General features: G+C 37.7%; 3 protein-coding genes and 1 long non-coding RNA gene across 5 annotated transcripts; 2 read left to right on the top strand and 2 right to left on the bottom strand.

Annotated features, from left to right (window-relative positions):
- Nucleotides 1-143: 143 nt before the first annotated feature.
- Nucleotides 144-684, bottom strand: LOC113116867 (uncharacterized). The gene is made up of 3 exons (XR_003294089.1): nucleotides 578-684; nucleotides 354-500; nucleotides 144-248 (listed from the first exon to the last, which is right to left on the bottom strand). It is a non-coding gene; the product is annotated as an uncharacterized LOC113116867 (long non-coding RNA).
- A 1,423-nt stretch (nucleotides 685-2,107) lies between these two features.
- On the bottom strand, nucleotides 2,108-3,345 carry LOC113116866 (urokinase plasminogen activator surface receptor). Its single transcript, XM_026285186.1, has 4 exons — nucleotides 3,248-3,345; nucleotides 3,018-3,164; nucleotides 2,815-2,928; nucleotides 2,108-2,684 (listed from the first exon to the last, which is right to left on the bottom strand). Exons 2-4 carry the CDS (start codon nucleotides 3,151-3,153, stop codon nucleotides 2,470-2,472), a joined length of 465 nt encoding a protein of 154 aa, XP_026140971.1. The 5' UTR covers nucleotides 3,154-3,164; nucleotides 3,248-3,345; the 3' UTR covers nucleotides 2,108-2,469.
- A 4,250-nt stretch (nucleotides 3,346-7,595) lies between these two features.
- Nucleotides 7,596-13,257, top strand: smg9 (SMG9 nonsense mediated mRNA decay factor). Its single transcript, XM_026285035.1, has 13 exons — nucleotides 7,596-8,112; nucleotides 8,690-8,764; nucleotides 8,884-9,109; nucleotides 9,849-9,946; nucleotides 10,049-10,161; nucleotides 10,260-10,371; nucleotides 10,449-10,544; nucleotides 10,809-10,894; nucleotides 11,771-11,877; nucleotides 12,010-12,117; nucleotides 12,195-12,320; nucleotides 12,467-12,608; nucleotides 12,709-13,257. The coding sequence occupies exons 1-13, from the start codon at nucleotides 7,969-7,971 to the stop codon at nucleotides 12,785-12,787; spliced, it is 1,512 nt and encodes a 503-aa protein (XP_026140820.1). The 5' UTR covers nucleotides 7,596-7,968; the 3' UTR covers nucleotides 12,788-13,257.
- Nucleotides 13,258-15,895: 2,638 nt separating this feature from the next.
- LOC113116713 (uncharacterized) lies at nucleotides 15,896-23,737 on the top strand. 2 transcript variants are annotated; one of them, XM_026285030.1, is made up of 5 exons: nucleotides 15,896-16,062; nucleotides 16,194-16,303; nucleotides 16,399-16,514; nucleotides 17,239-18,033; nucleotides 21,520-23,737. In XM_026285030.1, the coding sequence occupies exons 3-5, from the start codon at nucleotides 16,425-16,427 to the stop codon at nucleotides 23,347-23,349; spliced, it is 2,715 nt and encodes a 904-aa protein (XP_026140815.1). In that variant the 5' UTR covers nucleotides 15,896-16,062; nucleotides 16,194-16,303; nucleotides 16,399-16,424; the 3' UTR covers nucleotides 23,350-23,737. The 2 variants fall into 2 exon arrangements, with proteins under 2 accessions (XP_026140815.1, XP_026140814.1); XM_026285029.1 differs by having other exon boundaries at nucleotides 17,239-18,039.
- Nucleotides 23,738-23,815: the final 78 nt, after the last annotated feature.

The following is a 23,815-nucleotide window of genomic DNA, read 5'->3' as shown; positions in this document are numbered from 1 at the left end:
TAGAAAACAAAAAAGGTTAATAAACAAAACTAATTAATAATGAATATTCATAATCTAATTGGATTAACCATTAACCTTTCTGTTGATTATGTGTTGTTTGTACATATTATAAATGTTAGACTTTTGTCTTATCTTACCTGTTGCCTTGATACAGTGATCTTGCGCATCTACACAAGGTAAAGCTGAAGCACAATCTTCTCCACTGCAAGTGTGGCAGTGCATTCCATTCGGGATCATCTTGGGGGATTCTATGAAATATATGCAAAGTTAAAGTTACAAAACTGGAAGTCACGTCTGCTGTAAATACATTTTATTGTCACATGATAATATTCTTGGTCCTGTGTTGGACTTACCGGGTTCAGTCTGTGTATTGCACAGGTTAGTGTTGCAGCACTGATTGTTAATGACTATTTTTGTAATTCCAAAGTTTGCGGATGCAGTCACGCATTGATTGGTTTGAGAGCAGTTCTTCATGATCATGTCAGCCAATGTGTTGTTTCCTACAGCAGAAACTTACATCAGCCTCATTTTTAAAACTACCGTTTCAGCTCAAATAATCAATCTGCCCAAAACTCACCCATATAAGATGTGGTTTTCATAGTCCCACACTGACCAACAGGACACTCCACTTTAGTTTCAGTGCATTTAACAGAGGTCTCAGGTATGCACTGATAGCAGGTTAGGGAATTTACTGAAATTAGTGCAACACATTTAAATAAATAAGTAACCGTTAACCCTTTCAGAAAAGTCTTGCCAAAGAATATAAATTATGAGTATGATTCAATGCAAAGTAAATCTAGGACACTAAAGAAATACAAGATTAATGCTTACAAAGATTCAGTTCAGTTAACCTTATTTTAATCTACTGAATATCGGTTTTAACACATTTCTCCTAGTTACACAATGCACTATAATAAAAACCTACAAAATGTTATCAAGCATACTTAACATTAACAAATGCGTAAACAATTACCTTTATAGAAAAGTGTACTGATGAGAATAAAGAGCAGAGGCTGTGCCATTTTGATCTGAGTTCAGACTGAGATGAGAAGAGAGAGACACGAGACTACATCCCCCTTTCTGAAGAAACATAAAACATATGATGAAACTGATACTGACCCTCAAAAAAAAAAGTGTTGCCAGCGTGTCATCCTTGTTCCAGCTGAAGTTCCTTATATGAAACTGGAAACTGCTCGAACTGAAGCTAAGGTTAATTTATTAGGTTTTATAAATGACAAGGAACAAAATGTTGGTGTATAGTGTAGTGTAAACAAAGAGACTGCTTATTGTATATGTTACATTTATTTTGAAACAAAAAGCAGGAAGGGTTTAATTATCACAATCACAATTCTTTCTAATTAAGGATTACTATTTGTCTCAAATATTTTGTAAATACTTTATGAATATTTTAAATTAAGTGCAACAAGTTACCCCTTTATCTAAGCTCTGTTACTTCTGTTATAGTAATTAATTTAAACAAACAAACTCATGTCAGTTTAATGTCATATGTACATCTGTATTTACTTATTTATTTTTACATTTTAATAAAAAAGATTACATCAAAACTGTTAAAAATAAGAAATATTTTTATCATTTGTATTACTTTTCTCAAAACATTTTTTTTATCAAATAATGCCTCAATCATAGAAGTTAATATGACTATAATGTCAACCAAATAACACAAAAAGTGTGCAGACTTTACTTCTTTATTTGATTATATGTCGACCAAATCCATGAGCTTCTTCAGTCTCTCCACTGATGTTTTTGACAGTTTGTTAGGACACCGTTTTTTCCCCTTACCTTTTTAATGTCATATTGTCTTATGGAAATGGTCACATTTATTTTCAGAATCCTTTTTAAAACAGTACTGTTTGATTTTCAAATATTGAAGGATTTTTTTTTTTATTATTATATGTCCCATTTAAAGATAATTGTATATAATCATATTTAAACCTAGATGTCTTGAAACTGTGGTTACACAAATCGTAATCACTACGCTGAAAGAACTACAAGAAACTACCAAAAAAGCATCATTCTAAGTGTTCCACATCCACTACAGTCCCCTTCACCACCACTAAGAGGTGCCATCTCCTCAATCAATCCCGGGCTCAACGATTCTAGAGTCTTCCATTTGCTTAAATAGATATAACACAAAGTATAGTCTCATAAATATACTTTTCTTTTTTTTAAAACAAGAATCTTATGATGTTATAACCTGTGGAAACGCGTCCAATGGGCCAATGAGATGGATTTTATTTATTTATTTTTATTTTGATGTGGATCACCTGAGGCTTATTCAACCAACTTCCAAAAACATGTACATTGGCCCCACACTTAAAACAAATGTAAAAAATGCATAGACCTAGCTGTCATTGCTTAGCTTTAGAATTAAATGATAAAACTGTGGAAAGAGGCCTGATCTTTATACCAGAACAACATTTGAGAGAAGTGCTTTTTAAAAGCAAAACTCTAAAATAAAAAGACAAATAGAGAGAGAAGTGGTACCAGCATTAGGAAATAAACTCTTAAGCTCTGAGCGCCATTACACAGGTTTCCTTCACAACATTTCCTGTAAGCACCAAAGCCATATGACTGTACAGGTAATCCCAGGGCCAGTGTCCCGTTCCCACAGAACAGCGTGCTTGAACAGCCTTTCGTGGTCACCTTCTTTCCATTAACATCAACTGAGAGACAAAAGAAGAAGAGCTGGTGTGACCTTTAAAGCCCTAAATAAAAACTCATTACTGCCATCCTGTCTATGTATAGATTTCAATAGAAATATGGGTTATTTAATAATAGTAATAAAAGGTTCACCTGTTGTAATAAAGCACTGAGTCTCATCACCCTCACAAGCCATTGTACTTGTGCAGTCTGCAGTGCCATTGCAGGTGAAACATTTCTTCCCATTTAGAGGCTTTACTGGCAAATCTGTACAGGTTATATGCAGACATGACATAAAATAAGATTCTAACTATGAAATTTCAAGAGCTCAAACTGAATTTTTTTTATCTAAGTACCTGGTGCATTTACATAGTTGCAGTAATCTGCATTACAGCACTGGGAGTTGAGGGTCACTTTGCTTTTTCCAGAATTCATGCTCCCAGTAACACATGAAACAGGATCTGTGCAAGTCTTTGCAGCGCTGCTTACCATTGTTTTGCCATCTGCAAAGACCAAAATAAAAAAAACTTCAGTTATAAAACCCAAACATGATTTACTAATTTTTCATGATCATCTTATTTCTTACCTACGTATACGGTTGTGGTTATGGAGCCACAACGGGATGGACATGTTATTACCACATTTGATTTGCATGTTCCAGTAGAATCTGGTATACATCCATAACAGTTCAGTGACAGTGCTGAAAAATAAGGTAAATAATGCATTGATCAGTACTTTGGTGTCAGCATGATTTGTTAGCAAAGGAAGCACCAATCTTAAACAGGAAACCAGTTTGTATCTCATATCTGATTTTAACATTTGGAAACAAACAGTATAAACATTTAAAATAAAAACTCTATATCGATAGCGAAAACTAAAACCATGACCATTTTTTTGGTTTTTACTTTAAACCTAAAACTACTGAAATAGAATATAATATATATATATATATATATATATATATATATATATATATATATATATATATATATATATATATATATATATATATATATATATATATATATATATATTGTCACGGGAGGAGCACAAGACAGACACAGTGGGCGTGGCGTCAGGCCTCGGAGAGGCTTTTATTAACAGAAATCATAAAACAAAGGGAATAAAAGTGGCCAAAAGGGGGAAAGTGTCCAAAATAACAGGGAATCTGGTGTCCTCGTCGTGCTGCGGGATTTGTGTAGGTCGGGCAGTGTTCATCAAGGAAGGGTCCAGGCAAGGGGCGGAGTCCGGCGGCCGCACGCGCTCCCCTCCTTGGTCCGGGGCGCGAGGGGCGGCGGCTTCCTCTAGCGGCCGCGTCTCTCTCGTTGGCCGCGGCGCTGGTAGGGGATGGACGGCCCGGCATCCTGGCCCGTCGGCCGTGTATACGGGTGCGGCTCCCATCCGGATCGCGGGTCCGGCAGCTCACGTTTTGGTGGCGCGGGAGTCCCTCAACGCACCCTTCCTGGACCCACGAGGACACCAGTGTGCATGCACGGGGAAGAGACCGGTCTCCTGAGGAGAGGCGCGTTGGGCTTTTAAACAGCGGCGGTAATGAGGCTCCACTTCCTTCAGGTGTGCCCCATCACACGCCGCCAGCCCTGACTCGTCCAGCGCCCCTCCTCTCACACACCCACTCCAGTCGGGAGCCTGGTGAAGGGCGGCGATTTAGGACGGGGTGCCGGTGACAATCAGGGAGGAGGCAGCTGACTCGTCACATTCCCCCTCCCAAGCGACATCCCCGTCCCCAGGGCGCCACCCACACGGGAGTGCTACCATCCTCAACCAGGCTCCAAACGGTCGGAGTGGGCGGGGCTTCCTCTCCGGGCGGTCCTCCCCCTCGCAGCGCACCAGAACAGGGACAGAGAAACCGGGTTTTAGTGACAGCCTCAACCAACCACAGGGTAAAATGACAATGGAAAAGTCACTTACCCCTTGTGTGGCTGGGAGGCTGTCCCCAGTTTTCCTCCGTCCCAGTCTGGGTTCTCACGAACGTTTGCAAGCGAGAGGGAGTGACGTCACCAGACGTTTCCCCACTGCGCTGTCTAGGCTCCGCCTGCCCGCATTCTCCACCAGTGTCACGGGAGGAGCACAAGACAGACACAGTGGGCGTGGCGTCAGGCCTCGGAGAGGCTTTTATTAACAGAAATCATAAAACAAAGGGAATAAAAGTGGCCAAAAGGGGGAAAGTGTCCAAAATAACAGGGAATCTGGTGTCCTCGTCGTGCTGCGGGATTTGTGTAGGTCGGGCAGTGTTCATCAAGGAAGGGTCCAGGCAAGGGGCGGAGTCCGGCGGCCGCACGCGCTCCCCTCCTTGGTCCGGGGCGCGAGGGGCGGCGGCTTCCTCTAGCGGCCGCGTCTCTCTCGTTGGCCGCGGCGCTGGTAGGGGATGGACGGCCCGGCATCCTGGCCCGTCGGCCGTGTATACGGGTGCGGCTCCCATCCGGATCGCGGGTCCGGCAGCTCACGTTTTGGTGGCGCGGGAGTCCCTCAACGCACCCTTCCTGGACCCACGAGGACACCAGTGTGCATGCACGGGGAAGAGACCGGTCTCCTGAGGAGAGGCGCGTTGGGCTTTTAAACAGCGGCGGTAATGAGGCTCCACTTCCTTCAGGTGTGCCCCATCACACGCCGCCAGCCCTGACTCGTCCAGCGCCCCTCCTCTCACACACCCACTCCAGTCGGGAGCCTGGTGAAGGGCGGCGATTTAGGACGGGGTGCCGGTGACAATCAGGGAGGAGGCAGCTGACTCGTCACAATATATATATATATATATATATATATATATATATATATATATATATATCGGCTAATTGCCAAAGCCACATTTCACATTATCAATTACTTTGTCTTGATGTAATAAAATAAAACAAAAAGGGTAATAAAAGTGAATGATAATATAATATGATATAATATATTATAATATAATATAATTAGCCATTTTTAAAAATAAAAATGTCAAAAAGATACAAAAAAATGATTAAAACTATAACAAAACTTCAAATGAAAACAGGAAATAAAAAAAACTAATACAAAACATACTTAGATACTAAAATAAGCCTGTGCTGTACCTTTGGAGAAGAAAGCAGTGGTGAGAAGCAGAGTAATGTGCAGCGCCATAGCTGGACTAACTGAAGGATAGCAGCTCCTCAGCAGGACTTCTTCTTATATATGCATTTCTACAGGTCTGTTTTGCATTGTAGAAAGGAACATTAAGGACTGCTTGACTTCATCCAGCAACTACATTTGTTAAGCAGAATCCTCAAAAGGCAATGTCCTCTGTCTGAGCTCAAGGAGGAAGAGTAAAACATTTAGGAAAAGATAAAGGTTCAATTTGTTAACATCAGTTAATGTAGTATCATGAACTAACAACTAACAATAAACGTATTAATCCCAGTAAATATTAATGTGCAAATATAAAAGTGCTTGAGTTGATGATAATTAATGTTTGTTTGTAACATTTTAACACAATGACATTTTTACTTAAAATATAAAAAATGTTCTAGTATATATATATATATATATATATATAAAATTGCGTGTGTGTGTGTGTGTGTGTGTGTGTGTTTGTGTAGTACATACATACAGTATGTACCAACATACATACATAAATTCTTTCACTGTATAGACAAAAACAATGATACTTTCTTTAAATATTAAATATTGTGTTTCACAGAACCTACATTTGTGTGTGTTAATTTTTTTATTTTTTTTTTATGCATTTCATAAATACATTGTGCCACAGTTATCACAAATGGCTAGTTGTCCTATCCTATAGCCTACCTAGACGTTTTCATAACAATGCAAATGTCATATTTACATTACATGTATAGTTTTTACCTATTTTTGCATTTTTCTGTGACGCTGACCTTTTGAAAAACAAATTTGTCTTAGAATGATACTTGAGTGACTAATGCTGAGACTTTTAATGTATCATATGACTACCTAAAGCTATTTATCTTCACAATAGATAGATAGATAGATAGATAGATAGATAGATAGATAGATAGATAGATAGATAGATAGATAGATAGATAGATGATAGATAGATAGATAGATAGATAGATAGATAGATATTCTTAATTTTTATAGTATTTAAGGATTAAAAATTAAGTGAACATTTATACGGATAAAGTTAATTAATTCCTTTATTTTCCTATTGTTACATTTATTTATTTACGTATATATGTATTTATTTATATGTGACCCTGGACCACAAAACCAGTCATAAGTAGCATGGTATGTTTGTAACAATAGCCAAAAATACATTGTGTGGGTCAAAATTATAGATTTTTCTTTTATGACAAAAAAACCAAGATCATGTTCCATGAAGATATTTTCAAATGCATACTGTAAGTATATCAAAACTTAATTTTTTATTAGTAATATGCATTGCTAAGAATTTAATTTGGACAACTTTGAAGGTGAATTTCTCAACAGTTCTATTTTTAAATTTGATTTAATTATTTTTTGAACCCTTAGATTCCAGTTTTCAAATAGTTGTATCTCAGCCAAATATTGTCATGACAAACCATACATCAATGGAAAGCTTATTTATTCAGATTTCAGATGATTATTAATCTCATTGTTTTTATTGACCCATATGAATGGTAAAAGTTCATGTAATCAAATCACTGACCAAAAGAGGCTACTTACAAAATTATAATTTTTTTTTACAAAGTTATTATACACAAGCAACCGATGAAACTAACTGAAGCAGATACATGATATCTATCCACGACATAATGTTGGTGCTCACTGAACAAATACAATACAGCTAATACAATAATACAATTATATTGTTAAACATTTATTTTATAGTTATTTAATACAGATATATATTTTATACGGCTTGACTGCCATGCGATTTTATGAACCAAATAATCGGAACCAAAAAGCGAAATTGCGTTTCCTGATCGGCCTCTTTTGGGGTTTGTACCGTTTCGTTCACACAACAGTCTGGTATCTGTCAGAGCCCATATTATACATTCTCTCTATCTGTTAAATGATACACGCTGACATCTGTTGAATAACTACCACATTACAAAAAGAAGATAAATGAACTATTTTGCTACATAGTTACATCATGTAAGTCGACATTGCTATTTAAACTAAAACTCATTCATTCATTAGTAATTTGGCTGTAGACAGGCCAATACAGTCAACTAATAGACATTAATATGTATTAATAAACATTCGAATGGTAAGTAATCGTTTTGAACGTTAAGAAAGAGCCCTAAAGTGTAAGAATAGCCATAAGAGTAACTTAATAAGTCCAGCCCTCAGTAGAGGTATCCAGCATCGGTCATCATGTCGGAGTCGGGTCACAGTCAGCCCGGGATCTACGGACAGGGAAGGAGGCGGCGGCGACGGAGAGACCGAGACCCAGGACCAGCGGCTCAAAACCTCTCCGGACCCAGTCGAGATCGAGACTATGTTCCCCGTGAGCGCAGGGTGAGATTCTGTGTCAAAACATGAGCTGCCTAACTTCAAGCGTCATCATAAGACATGGTTTCTCAATGATGACCTAAACATTTAATGCTTTCGTGCAGAGATTTTCTAGATGCCAATTATACTCTCCTGTGAATAACCCCATCCAAAAATTTAAAATCTAATGTATGTATTTTTATTTAGAAAGGCCAAATTTATATATTGAAAAAATGTGTACTATAAAGATGTCTGAAGTATAAAATTGAGTTTCTGTTACATATAATTGCTAACAGATTTGCTTCTGTGACATTTTTTCTTTTCTCAACTTGTTCTACTACACTGTAAGATGTTTATTTAATTATTTGATCTGTTTTTATTTATTTTAATTAATTTAGAACTATTCATTTTAATCAGAGTTTGTAGTATTTATTAATTTATGTATGTTATTTATTTAAATCTTTGATTTATTGCAATTTTTCATACATTTCCACAGACCCCCTAGTCCTGCACCCCTGTGGGAGTCGCTGGACCCCAGTTTGAAAACCCATGCTTTACTGACTGAACTGTTGAGTTGTGTGATATTATTGTCTTGTGTTTTCAGGATGGCAGTGAGGAACCCACAGGACCTCTTCTACAGAAGACTCCCATTATACTTGCTAAGCCTCCTGGAGAGCGAGTATGTGTATAATTGATGTTTATTCTACACAAGCAACAATTCACGTGAATTTTGTATTCTTGCTTTGGATTGTGTTTTATATAGTATTGATACATAATATTATCTTTATTTGGTTTTAGTCCAAACCAAGTGTGCCAGCAAGTGGAGCCCCATCAGAAAAGCCGATCATGCTCATTAAAACCAGAGATGAAGGCGGGAAGCCTGGGAACCCTCCTGATGTAGCTCCTTCAGTCTCAGGTGCAGGAACTGCCAAACTGGAGAGGGAAGGCCAGCGGCCGACCCAACCTGTGTATCAAATCCAGAACAGAGGCATGGGCTCAGCTGCATCTGGTGGAGCTGTGGATCGTCAGTGTTTTCTCACATCTTGCTCTTTAACATATCGTTTCTTTACACACTTAAGCTTTATCAGAATATTTAATCAAAAAATGAAAATTTGCTAAAGATTTTAGTCACCCTCAGGCCTTACCAAGATATAGATGGAGAAGATCGGAAAAGATTTGTTGAAATTTAGCATTACATTGCTTTCTTACCAATGGATCCTCTACAGTGAATGGATGCCGTCAGAATGAGAGTTCAGACAGCTAATAAAAACATCACAGTAATCCACAAGAAATTGTCACAACTCCAGTCTATGTCATGTGAAAAGAAAGGCTGCATGTGTTTAATAAACAAATCCATCATTATGACATTAACTTAAAACCATAATCCAAAACAGTAAATGAATGTGTCAGTGGATCTGGATGTAAGAAGGGGATTTTCTCTAAAATGGAAAAAATGGGTTTGTTTCTTTCAAACATGCAGCTTTTCACTTTACGTGAAGTCTTTAATTAATGGATTGGAGTAAATTATTTTGATGTTTTTATCAGCGGTTTGAACTCTCATTCAGTCTGAGCCAATAAACTGCGGAAGATCAATTGATGAGCAAGTGAAATAATGATAAAGATCGCCTAAGGGTGAGTATATTTTCAGCAAATTTTCTTTTTTGCGTGAATAGTTCATTTTAACTGCTATTGTGGGTGTTTTGTGTCATGATTTGCTTTTCTGTGATTAACCAATCATCATACTTTACCATGTGATTCTTCAGCTGTGATTGGCCAGACTAAGCTCCTCCCCCCTGAGAAGATGAAGCACAGCATTAAGCTAGTGGATGACCAAATGAATTGGTGTGACAGCGCTATGGAGGTGAGGGCATATTTTTTTCTGTTAATAAAGTAATGTTTTGTATCTTTTGCTCTAAATATGTGCATATGAATGTATGCTGAATGTGTGTTTATTACATATCAGTACCTGCGAGACCAGACGGATATGTTAGTAGTTGGGGTTATTGGGCTACAAGGCACAGGCAAGTCCACAATCATGTCTCTCCTGTCTGCAAACAGCCCTGAGGAGGACCAGAGGTTAGTCCATCATCAGCATCCTGATTTGTTACCACCAGATGATTTGCCTTTCCACCTCATTGTTATTGGATTTCACCCAATGATTCTCGGTTAAACAGGGCGTATGTGTTCAGAGCTCAGACGCAGGAAATCAAGGAGAGAGCTGGGAACCAGAGCAGTGGAATCGATTTCTACATCACTCAGGAGAGGGTCATCTTTCTGGACACGCAGGTCAGACTGTAGGGTCACACAGGACAGTGCTGTTTTCTGTGTTCATGTAGTTCTCTAATAGTCATTTTAATCTCCAGCCAATTCTAAGCCCCTCTATTTTGGATCATCTCATTAACAATGACCGCAAGCTTCCTCCAGAATACAATCTACCACATACATATGTGGAGATGCAGGTGAGTATAAGGCAATGATGCAAAACACTCGGTGCTATTTATTATTTTGCAAATACAGTTGTATTTAAATATAAGATCATATGATGTATTACTACATGCCATGTATTTATATTAATAACTGTCACATGGGCTTTTACAAATCGTATTCTATAGTTTATTTGTCATGCACACTTTTAGAATATTCAGATAATTCTACTTGACCAAAAATATTTAGTAGATTTAATTCAACTGAAATTCTCCCTTTCTTCCAAATTTTTGGTTTAGTCTCTGCAGATCACTGCCTTCCTCTTTACCGTATGCCATGTTGTGATTGTGATTCAGGACTGGTTCACTGATATCAACTTATATAGGTAATGACAGCATTGTAAGTTTCAGTAATAATGATGGGAAACAAACGGCCATAAGATTTGAGCATTTTAATTAGCCTTCTATTTACGTTTTTCATATATAATGTGTATGTATATATGTAATATGTATATGTATGCAGTTATTACACAAAACATGTCTTAGTGACCCCAAAGTTTTGAATGGTAATGTGTGTTTATACTATATACTTCAACTGTCTTAGTTAATAAATAGACAATAAATGATCTCAGGCAATATACAGTACAGACCAAAAGTTTGGACACACCTTCTCATTCAAAGAGTTTTCTTTATTTTCATGACTATGAAAATTGTAGATTCACACTGAAGGCATCAAAATTATGAATTAACACATGTTGAATTATATATGGAATTATATACATAACAAAAAAGTGTGAAACAACTGAAAATATGTCATATTGTAGGTTCTTCAAAGTAGCCACCTTTTGCTTTGATTACTGCTTTGCACACTCTTGACATTCTCCTGATGAGCTTCAAGAGGTAGTCACCTGAAATGGTCTTCCAACAGTCTTGAAGGAGTTCCCCGAGAGATAATTTGCACTTGTTGTCCCTTTTGCCTTCTGTCTGCGGTCCAGCTTACCCCTAAACCATCTGGATTGGGTTCAGGTCCGGTGACTGTGGAGGCCAGGTCATCTGGCACAGCACCCCATCACTCTCCTTCTTGGTCAAATAGCCCTTGATGCCTTCAGTGTGACTCTACAATTTTCATAGTCATCAAAATAAAGAAAACTCTTTGAATGAGAAGGTATGTCCAAACTTTTGGTCTGTACTGTATATAGTAATGGTCAAAGGAACCTGGATGCTCTGTGTGGCATAAAACTAACAGCTGAGTCTGTAAGCAGGTTTCTGCAGACTGCTGAGATGCTGAAACCCTCGACTCCATCTGCCAGTCATGACAGCAGCGGCTCCTCAGGGGCAGATGATGGCTCGGAGTATTATCCTCACATAGGTCAGAAAACTATTAATGATCTTTATTCCTGAATCATTTACTGAGCTATAAGTGGGTTGTACTTTCATGTTCCTGATGTATGAATCTGTAGGCAAAGGCTTTAATGCATGTCTTTTCTTTCTGTTGTCATAGTTTTCTTGCAGAACAAAGCAAGGAGGGAGGAGTTCTGTCCACGGAATCTGAAGAAGATGCATATGGCAGTTGACAAGCTTATGGCCCATTCCCACCTAAAATATAAAGGTCAGTCCTCTTGGCATGACAGTAGACATGTTCATAACACCACATGATTCGGTGTTTAACATGTTTTCCTATCGTAGGCACCTTATCCATGCTGGATTGTAACATATTCCCAGGACTGAATCGAGATTACTTGGAGACAGAAGTCAATCTTTTCCTCTTACCTATGATGGAGAATGATGGGGAAGATGCTTTGACAAGAGCAGGTCAGAAAATAGGCCTAGTTGTCACTAAACTACATTTGAGAACTAGGATTATTTGAAGGAGCAAGTTCAAAAAGTGAGCTGTAACCAAATGTTAGAAAAGTTTGTTCAGTACTGCTGTTGAATATGTTTTTAATCTTTTTAATCAGGTTCAGGTCCCCCTCTCTTCTCACTGCTGCCTGGTTACAGAGGTCATCCCAGCTTTTCTTCACTGGTTTCTAAATTCCGCAGTCAGATCTTGGCTATGTCCCGCAGTCAGCTCTCACACACAATCCTCACTGAGAAAAACTGGTAAGGCACACCCTGACACTTTGTGTACCTATTTACATCAGTTTGAAAGATGTATCTATGTACGTTTTAAGGTAATGGATGACTGCATTTGTTTTTACAGGTTTCATTATGCGGCTAGAATTTGGGATGGTGTTAAGAAATCATCTGCGCTGTCTGAATATAGCCGACTTCTGTCATAGTCATGATGGTCTCACAATACCTGTGAGTTCTTTGTTACAGAGGACTGGGCCTCTGCTCAGATGATTTCAGATCCCAAAGAGAAGACTGAGGTTTAAGTTCCCATATTCTTCTGTGAGCTCTGGATCACAGCAGCGGAGTGCTTTGTGTTTTGGGAGTTGTGCATGAGTTGGTTTTTCTATGAAAATTAGCAGGTGCCTGCCAGGGTCCATCCAGGCATGTGTTAACCTCATTGTTATTACAGAAGATAATATAAGATTCAGTGATGTGAACATTGCCTTTATACAGTAAAATGTGCAGAAGCCTTTGATTTCCATATTATATTTTGCTTATGTAAATAAAACGGTAATGACAGCACATTGCTTTTCAGATGTGTTTGAACAAAAACTTGGAACTTAGATGCAATTACAGCATGATTTTTATATGTTTTTGTTGAAATTAAAAACAATAAAAGATGTAATCAGTCCCATCTTTATTTGCTAGGTGGTTTAATCAGTTTTATCAATATTGCATTATTTAATTTTGGTTCATACTATTTTTTTTTTAAATTGCTAAATCATGATCAATTATTGTTTATTATCAGATATAATTACAAGATAATATTCACTGTACACTGAAATGTATGCTATAGGAAAATGTTGTTTATTAAATGTGTTTCAGCAACATAGCATCAAGTTTTACAAAGACTTTGTAGCGAAATAAGGTTCTTCAGATTATAAATAGGTAAGAAAGACATGGTTCTTTAAAGAACCTTTGACTGAATAGTTCTTTGTGGAACCAAAATTAGTTCTTCTGTGGCATCATTTGAAGAAAATTATGAAGCACCTTTATTTTTAAGAGTGTAGACTAACAAAAGACACCTGTAAACAGAAAGCTATCCGCTTGTTAAGTCGTAATGTAAGGAACGCTGTTTCCGAGTCCAAGCCTCCACTCGTTTCAGTTGAGAATATCATCTAGATCTCGTGTTTGAGCACTATTTGTTCATATTACACATTTAAGCTAAACTTGAAAAAAAAATTATAATAACATAAGAGTGCACACTACAGTCTTGGCATCACAGATACAAATATTTATGAAAGATGAATCCCTGTCTGGCTATCTGGGATTTTGGTATGGAGATAAAGGTTATGATTAGAACTTTTTATAGTATTACACCACAATCTGTGTGTAATTTAGCACTGTTTTTTTAGGCTTTATTTAGTAACAATTCACATACAAATTAACAATGAAAGCAAAAATATCAATATATTCAAAAAGACTGTATATAAAAAAAAAATAAAAAAAAGGATTCAAGGCTTTGCAACAATCTATAATCTTTTTTTTTCTTTAGAGTTACTTACACCTTTAATCACTTTAAGATACTGCTCAAATTTAAATTGTAAAAAAATAGATGTACTCCTTGACATCGACATTTCTGAATGTGATATTTCCCTAATATAATAAATAAATTAAGAAATAAAAATCTCTAAAGGCTTATCATGATAAAATAAATAATTCTTATATTCTAAATTAAATGTTGATTCCTGAAATGCCTTGATTCCCAAATAAGAAGAGTTGGTTTTAACTATACCACACAATTCAGTCACTGCATCAGGGATATCTTTCAATGGAAACAGTTTGCATTTATTGATATTTACAGTTGAGCCTGAAACTGATGAAAACAAATAGTTTATTTTTAGGTGAAGACACAACACTTGCATAAATAAGCATTGTTGTTTTATAAAAAAAACTATAACAACAGGGTAACGTTACGACCATAGACTGTATAAAAAGAGGGTAACGCTACGAACATAGACTGTTTAAAAACAGGGTAACTTTACGACCATAGACTGTTTAAAAACAGGGTAACGCTACGACCATAGACTGTTTAAAAACAGGGTAACGATAGACTGTATAAAAACAGGGTAACGTTACGACCATAGACTGTTTACAAACAGGGTAACGTTACGACCATAGACTGTTTAAAAACAGGGTAACGATAGACTGTATAAAAACAGGGTAACGTTACGACCATAGACTGTTTACAAACAGGGTAACGTTACGACCATAGACTGTTTAAAAACAGGGTAACGATAGACTGTATAAAAACAGGGTAACGTTACGACCATAGACTGTTTACAAACAGGGTAACGTTACGACCATAGACTGTTTAAAAACAGGGTAACGATAGACTGTATAAAAGCAGGGTAACGTTACGACCATAGACTGTTTACAAACAGGGTAACGTTACGACCATAGACTGTTTACAAACAGGGTAACGTTACGACCATAGACTGTTTAAAAACAGGGTAATGATAGACTGTATAAAAACAGGGTAACGTTACGACCATAGACTGTTTAAAAACAGGGTAACGTTACGACCATAGACTGTTTAAAAACAGGGTAATGATAGACTGTATAAAAACAGGGTAACGTTACGACCATAGACTGTTTAAAAACAGGGTAACGTTACGACCATAGACTGTTTAAAAACAGGGTAACGATAGACTGTATAAAAGCAGGGTAACGTTACGACCATAGACTGTTTACAAACAGGGTAACGTTACGACCATAGACTGTTTACAAACAGGGTAACGTTACGACCATAGACTGTTTACAAACAGGGTAACAGGGTAACGTACGAGTTTTACAAGTTCAGTGCGCTTTTGGGTTAAAAAATGATGAGATTGTATTTAAATAATGTTTTATCTCATGCAAAAATCCCAAAATAATTGGTTTACAGTTTGAGAATTATTTGATTTATTATAAAACAGGCATTAGAATCCATTAAAAAAAAACAATTCAGGGATATATTTATTTTACTTTGTTTTTTAGGGAAAATCTATGTTGTATGGACCATATATTTTTCCAATTTAAATGATAAAAAAGCCTTTTTCAATATGAGATTGCAGGAGGGAAATTGCAGGAAACATATCTTATTAATAGGTGTGTTGACAGGCTCAGGATAATGCAATGAACCCAAGGAGAGAGTTTTGTTTCTGAAAAGCATGAGTATCCCAGCTTGGACCCGGAAGCGGTGATGCGTGACGTCAGAGTTACGACCCTCTTGAGCGGATATGAAAAAAAAAAAAAAAGGAACGCGCAATACATGGACTTGTTGTCGGACGAATTTAGGAGACGGACTCGCGCGTGCGTACATGTTTGTGGGAGGAGCCAGCAACAAAACGCGAAAATTATTAATGAAATCATCAAGTATACGCGTTTATGTGGAGGTCTCTCTCGATTTCAACTCCTTTTACATAATCTTAAAGGTGTGAGAAACATGCTACATTGAAAGGTCTGCCACTAGCTCTTATCTTATCCTTTTACATGTCAAGGTTGTTTATTCATAGTATAGTTTATATTTGTATTATTATTTAATAGAGTGTGATATCTGCCTTACATAACGTCACTGTTTTACTTTGACAGAAACCCCCACCCCTGAAAACCTCTAACTGCACAAACACAGACCACACCCTCTAAAGTTTCTGGAACAAGATTCAAACTGATTTTATATTTCAGGAAAAGACATTGATAAGGTAATGCAGGTGTACACTGGTGTAGACTGCAATACTGTTGCACCTTTTTGTGTGTTTGTGCGTTGGTTATCTATAGTTTTTTCTTACTGTTTCAGTCTGAAGTAGCTGCTCAAGAGTTGTAATGGAAATCTTACCATTTGAGGAGGTGGAGTTTGTTGCTGATGCCAAAGTACAGCTGCAGCAAGGTGGAGTCTCTGGTATTCAACAGCATGTAAGTGATGCAGGAATTACTCCTACTTGAGAGAACGTTTAAAAACACCTCTCTTTCTATGAACTTGCAGGGAAACACAAATTCTGGTTTGACGTTCTCATTTGTACTAAGGAGTTACTTGCTGTATTAATAGTGTTTTTCTAGCAGAAGATTTTCTCAATTGCAATTGAATGACATGGTGGACATCTGCTGACCAACTCAGTCATGCACATGCACAAAAAGCAGAAAAGGCCTGGCATTTACTCACCTTGTTCTGAAACCATTTTTAGATGGTTTTCTTGTTAGTGGTATGTCAAAAGTTTTATTTATACAATTATAGTGATCTATTCTAATATTTCTGTTGGAATATCTTTGCCATTATGCCCTTAAGCTAAGTATTTAGACTGTTGCGCCAGAGAGATGATCATGACCACTGGGTGACTCTGAGTGACATGCATAGCATTTTCACTAGGAAATAGCTGAAAATTCAGCTTTGCTATCACAGGAATTAATTACATTTTAAAATTAAATTACAATTTAATACTATTGATGTTATATTATTGTATTGTATTGTATTTTTGATAAATGCACTCAAGGTAAGGATAAGCAACTTTCAAAAACATTAAAAAAATGTAAATACTAATAAATATACATTTATATTAAAGTGAAAGTATTACATCATGACCCCCTTTCCTGTTTTCTTCTCTTTTATGAAATGTACAAGGATTGTTTCCTTTGTTTTTAGGGCTATTACAACATCATCTCTGCACCTCTACAAGGTTTCTCAGAAGACTCCAGTGATGAGGATGACTACATGGCACCACTGGGACCTAGAAGTGAGGAAGGCTCTGTGTGCTGTGTTTGTGGAGAAAACATCCCCTTACTGAATAAACTGATAGATCACTTCAAGACACACACAGCTGAGGTGTCTTGCCACCTGTGTTGGACAAAGTTTGGACAAGTTATGTCGCTGGCAGTACACTTAAAAAATGCCCATACAAGGAAAAATTTTATGTGTGGTATCTGCAGAACTCTCTTTAGGTGCACGTGGCGTCTGAATGGACATATGGAAAAGCATCGGAAAGACATAATGGAGGTAAAACCTGTGGTTAAAGTGGAACAGACAGAAGAAATCAGCATCAGAGAGAACATAAGATGCACTGATATGAGACAAATAACCTTGATGGATCATTCATATTGTGTCTCAGATCAAGCAGCTACAAATGACACTTACAGTGCCATCCAGAAACACATCGACAATGATACAAACTCCACAAATCAAGAATCACACATCGAAACACAAACCGAAAGATTGGCTCTTTTTGATAAACAAAACGATACCTTGACCTTTTCCTTATGCCCTTGGAATCAATCAGAGCGAGAGCATCTAAGCTTTAAACTGAAGGTAGAGTATGAGGATGGGCTCGGAGAAACTGCAGCTTGTGAGACGGCTGCAGAGGATGAAATTAGACTGATGGAGGATGACGAAAGTACAGACACTGATGAAGATGTCAGCGCCATCCCCCCTAATATTAGAGATGTAAGGGTAAGATAATTTCTTATCATGATTATAGTCACCAAAATTATCACAGCTATCAGTATAATCACGGTATTGTTCAAATTTGCTGGAAATGTTCAAAAAGTACTGACACATAAATCACTTCACCAAGTTTTATATCATTTTTTTAAACTAAACCTATAGTTTGCATACTCACTAAAACAATAACCTTACCAATGACCCCAGATTTTAAATGACAACATGAGCGACAACAATTTATCTTACAGCATGTTCAGATATCTAATGTAAATGTTCAAGCAAAGCTTTGCGAAAAAGGTAAACCTCACATTTCAGTCTTTAAATAAAGAAAAGGGTTGGGTCAAAATGATATTTGATTAATAAATGATTTTATACATTTTTTTCTGGTCCATAAATAATTCTACCGTATTTTACAGACTATAAGTCGCACTTCTTTTCATTGTTTGGCTGGTCCTGCGAATTATAGTCAGGTGCGACTTAAGCAAAATTAATTTGACATGAACCAAGAGAAAACATTACCGTCTCCAGCCGCGAGAGGGCGCTCTATAGTGCTCAGTTCTCCTGTAGTCTACACTGAAGACATAGAGCGCCCTCTCGCGGCTGGAGACGGTAATGTTTTCTCTTGGTTCTAAATAAATGCGACTTATAGTCCAGTGCGACTTATATGTTTTTTTCCTCATCATGACGTATTTTTGGACTGATGCGAGTTATACTCCGAAAAATATGGTACTTAACTTAGCTGAATAGTTTAAATGTGTAGAACCACATATGCTTGTTTTTAATGAACAAGTCAAAATTTACAGCAGGACAAAGAAAAACATCGCACAGGCTGAATGTAAACATAAGTCTCTGTAAATCAACTCTCTGACAGAAGGTGGCGCTTATGGAAAAGCTGAATTACAGCTGTTTCCCGTAAACTCTGTGGTCAAAGCAGCTTTACGATTAAGAGCAGTACTATTACATAGAGCAAAGATGAAAACAAAACACCATCAAATCTTTTCTGAAGACAGTACCTTCAGAGGTACATTCATATAATTAGTTCATAAAAATATATTAATTTGTATAATTCCCTTAACACTCTTTTAAAACCTCCTAGCTTTTCCGCCATGTTTTCAACATACAGTATTGTTCAAAATAATAGCAGTACAATGTGACTAACCAGAATAATCAAGGTTTTTCGTATATTTTTTTATTGCTACGTGGCAAACAAGTTACCAGTAGGTTCAGTAGATTCTCAGAAAACAAATGAGACCCAGCATTCATGATATGCACGCTCTTAAGGCTGTGCAATTGGGCAATTAGTTGAATTAGTTGAAAGGGGTGTGTTCAAAAAAATAGCAGTGTGGCATTCAATCACTGAGGTCATCAATTTTGTGAAGAAACAGGTGTGAATCAGGTGGCCCCTATTTAAGGATGAAGCCAACACTTGTTGAACATGCATTTGAAAGCTGAGGAAAATGGGTCGTTCAAGACATTGTTCAGAAGAACAGCGTACTTTGATTAAAAAGTTGATTATAGAGGGGAAAACCTATAAAGAGGTGCAAAAAATGATAGGCTGTTCAGCTAAAATGATCTCCAATGCCTTAAAATGGAGAGCAAAACCAGAGAGACGTGGAAGAAAACGGAAGACAACCATCAAAATGGATAGAAGAATAACCAGAATGGCAAAGGCTCAGCCAATGATCACCTCCAGGATGATCAAAGACAGTCTGGAGTTACCTGTAAGTACTGTGACAGTTAGAAGACGTCTGTGTGAAGCTAATCTATTTTCAAGAATCCCCCGCAAAGTCCCTCTGTTAAAAAAAAGGCATGTGCAGAAGAGGTTACAATTTGCCAAAGAACACATCAACTGGCCTAAAGAGAAATGGAGGAACATTTTGTGGACTGATGAGAGTAAAATTGTTCTTTTTGGGTCCAAGGGCCACAGGCAGTTTGTGATACGACCCCCAAACTCTGAATTCAAGCCACAGTACACAGTGAAGACAGTGAAGCATGGAGGTGCAAGCATCGTGATATGGGCATGTTTCTCCTACTATGGTGTTGGGCCTATTTATCGCATACCAGGGATCATGGATCAGTTTGCATATGTTAAAATACTTGAAGAGGTCATGTTGCCCTATGCTGAAGAGGACATGCCCTTGAAATGGTTGTTTCAACAAGACAATGACCCAAAACACACTAGTAAACGGGCAAAGTCTTGGTTCTAAACCAACAAAATGAATGTTGTGGAGTGGCCAGCCCAATCTCCAGACCTTAATCCAATTGAGAACTTGTGGGGTGATATCAAAAATGCTGTTTCTGAAGCAAAACCAAGAAATGTGAATGAATTGTGGAATGTTGTTAAAGAATCATGGAGTGGAATAACAGCTGAGAGGTGCCACAAGTTGGTTGACTCCATGCCACACAGATGTCAAGCAGTTTTAAAAAACTGTGGTCATACAACTAAATATTAGTTTAGTGATTCACAGGATTGCTAAATCCCAGAAAAAAAAAATGTTTGTACAAAATAGTTTTGAGTTTGTACAGTCAAAGGTAGACACTGCTATTTTTTTGAACACACCCCTTTCAACTAATTGCCCAATTGCACAGCCTTAAGAGCGTGCATATCATGAATGCTGGGTCTTGTTTGTTTTCTGACAATCTACTGAACCTACTGGTAACTTGTTTGCCACATAGCAATAAAAAATATACTAAAAACCTTGATTATTCTGGTTAGTCACATTGTACTGCTATTATTTTGAACAATACTGTATACTGTAAAAAAAAAAAAAGGATTTCACACAAAACAAAACAACTCTGCGTGCTGTGCACACATGAGACTGTTACTTAAAATTTGGCTTTATGCTGGACCGAATTTATTTATCTTCAGTTGTTCAAATCACTGTAATCTATTATGGTTATAATGGTTATTAAAATATGAAACAGTAATACTAACTGTGGGGAACTTTATCATGATTTATTGTCAAACCGGTAATCGTTACATCCCTAGGTAACATATTAATATTAAATTAAATTGAAAGCATTACATCATGATTGAAATTATACAATCTAATTTAGATCAAAAACTGTTCATGTTCCAAATATGCAGCATCTTAGTTTTGTTAATGATTAAAATGCAGCGATTGCCTGCCTCTAATTTTAAATGGAAAGAGCACAGACAAAGACTTTTGTTTATATGAAGTGATTTCTTTTGCATTAATTATTTATTTGATTTGGGCCTTCTTTTAAAATGTCAATTTAGTTTAGTAAATGTTTTTTTACATTTACATTATATATACATTTTGTTTTTTAGCAGACACTTTTATCAAAAGCGACATACAAATGAGGACAATAGAAGTAATCAAAACCAAAGCAATAATAAAAGGACTCAGGATTTAATTTGATAATTTGTCTTAAATCTCAATCGAGTGAATCGTTACATCCCTACTTTTATGAAATGTACACTGTGTAAACGACCAGTTTTCACAGGATGGTTTCCTTTGTTTTTAGGGCTATTACAACATCATCTCTGCACCTCTACAAGGTTTCTCAGAAGACTCCAGTGATGAGGATGACTACATGGCACCACTGGGACCTAAAAGTGAGGAAGGCTCTGTGTGCTGTGTTTGTGGAGAAAACATCCCCTTACTGAATAAACTGATAGATCACTTCAAGACACACACAGCTGAGGTGTCTTGCCACCTGTGTCGAACAAAGTTTGGACAAGTTATGTCGCTGGCAGTACACTTAAAAAATGCCCATCCAAGGAAAAATTTTATGTGTGGTATCTGCAGAACTCTCTTTAGGTGCACGTGGCGTCTGAATGGACATATGGAAAAGCATCAGAAAGACACAATGGAGGTAAAACCTGTGGTTAAAGTGGAACAGACAGAAGAAATCAGCATCAGAGAGAACATACGATGCACTGATATGAGACAAATAACCTTGATGGATCATTCATATTGTGTCTCAGATCAAGCAGCTACAAATGACACTTACAGTGCCATCCAGAAACACATCGACAATGACACAAACTCCACAAATCAAGAATCACACATCGAAACACAAACCGAAAGATTGGCTCTTTTTGATAAACAAAACGATACCTTGACCTTTTCCTTATGCCCTTGGAATCAATCAGAGCGAGAGCATCTAAGCTTTAAACTGAAGGTAGAGTATGAGGATGGGCTCGGAGAAACTGCAGCTTGTGAGACGGCTGCAGAGGATGAAATTAGACTGATGGAGGATGACGAAAGTACAGACACTGATGAAGATGTCAACACTTACTCACTACTCTCTGATGACACAGCGTACAACCTGGATGATGACTTCAGCTCAGAATCTGATGGCAGTGACTCAAGAAGCAGCTCATGTGGCCGTCACCAGTCAGTGAATACAATTTCCCCAGCCCCTGATCCTCCACATTTAACGCTGCAGCAATTGCTTCAGACAACTCCTTTGGTTCCTGCTAAGATGTCAGATTTGGTTCCACAATTTGTGGCTATGCCGCAAACACTTATCAGGCCCCATTTCCCTCATAGTTCTTGTGTCGCTCGTCCGAAAATTCCTGTCCATATACCTTCAGTAGTGCGGCCATTGATGTCGAATCTGGCCAGGATGACTCCTCGTTTCCCTACCACTTCCAATTCACCTTTTCCAAGTCAAGACGTCGTATCCTTCTCACCCACAGTGAACATCTCAGCACCCTGTCTAGTTTCAGCCAACAGGCCTGTTCTGAGACAAACACCTGCAGCTGAAATTAACGTCCCACTGATGACCTCAGTCACTTGTCCCACCCTGGTCAGTGCTCTTACTGAACACAACCAGCCACAGATCCCTCCTGCCCAGGTTCAGGCTCCATTACAAATAGTGGCCATGTTTGTGAACCAAAGCAGGGATTTGGCTCTGCAGAAGCGACTCAAGCAGAGCTGGCGCTCCAAGACCATCTTCCCCTGTCGCCACTGTGGGGCCGTCTCGAGACAACCGTCGCTGAAGGTGCGTCACCGCTACTTACACCGTGGGTCAAGGCTGTACAGATGTCAGTGCGGAAGGTCGTTCCAAGGGCAGCTGCATTTGCTGAGACACCAGATCCAGCATGCGGAGTCTGTCCGATTTGTTTGTGCACAGTGCGGAAATACATTTGAAGGGGCACATAAATTGACCTGGCACAAACAGAAGCATAGAAATGGCAGGCGGTGTGTGAAGAAGACATGCAAAGCGGCTTTTGACTGTAGCTGTGGACAGATGTTTACAAGGCCATCTGCACTGTTGTGGCATATGCTTCAAAACTCGAAACTCTCCAAACACACTCGAAAAAACTCAGATTTTTTGTGTAAATGAGACGCATAAAATTGGAAACTCACCTTTTTATCAACTGCTAATTGTTTTTATTTGGCCCTAATGGATATTTCTGTATAATTATTATGTGGTCAGCAGTGGTGTATCTGATTTTTTTCTTTAAGTCCAAATCCATAATAGCACAAATAGTAACATTTTAACCCTAAAGATAAGTTTTGTATCAGAAGAAATGTGAAATGGGAGAGTCTTTGTAATTTATAAAGATATAGATTTTTCATAAGATGGATGTGACTACTGAAAGAACGGTTAGTGAGAGTATTTTAAGCAAGCTCTCGTTTATTAATGACCAAAAAAACACACTTTTTAATATTTTATGGAGGTTTTGTGTTGTATGGCAATGATTCAGTCTAACCCATTTGTAATAAATTTGTTTAAATAAATACACAAAGTATTCTGTGAGTGTGTGTGTGTGTGTGTGTGTTTTTAAGTGTTCTCGTCATCATGTAGT

Source organism: Carassius auratus, chromosome 16 (genome assembly GCF_003368295.1).
Source record: "Carassius auratus strain Wakin chromosome 16, ASM336829v1, whole genome shotgun sequence".
Lineage (NCBI taxonomy): Eukaryota > Metazoa > Chordata > Actinopteri > Cypriniformes > Cyprinidae > Carassius > Carassius auratus.
Note: the sequence above shows the minus strand (reverse complement) of the source record. Positions and strands in the feature narration are given on the sequence as shown.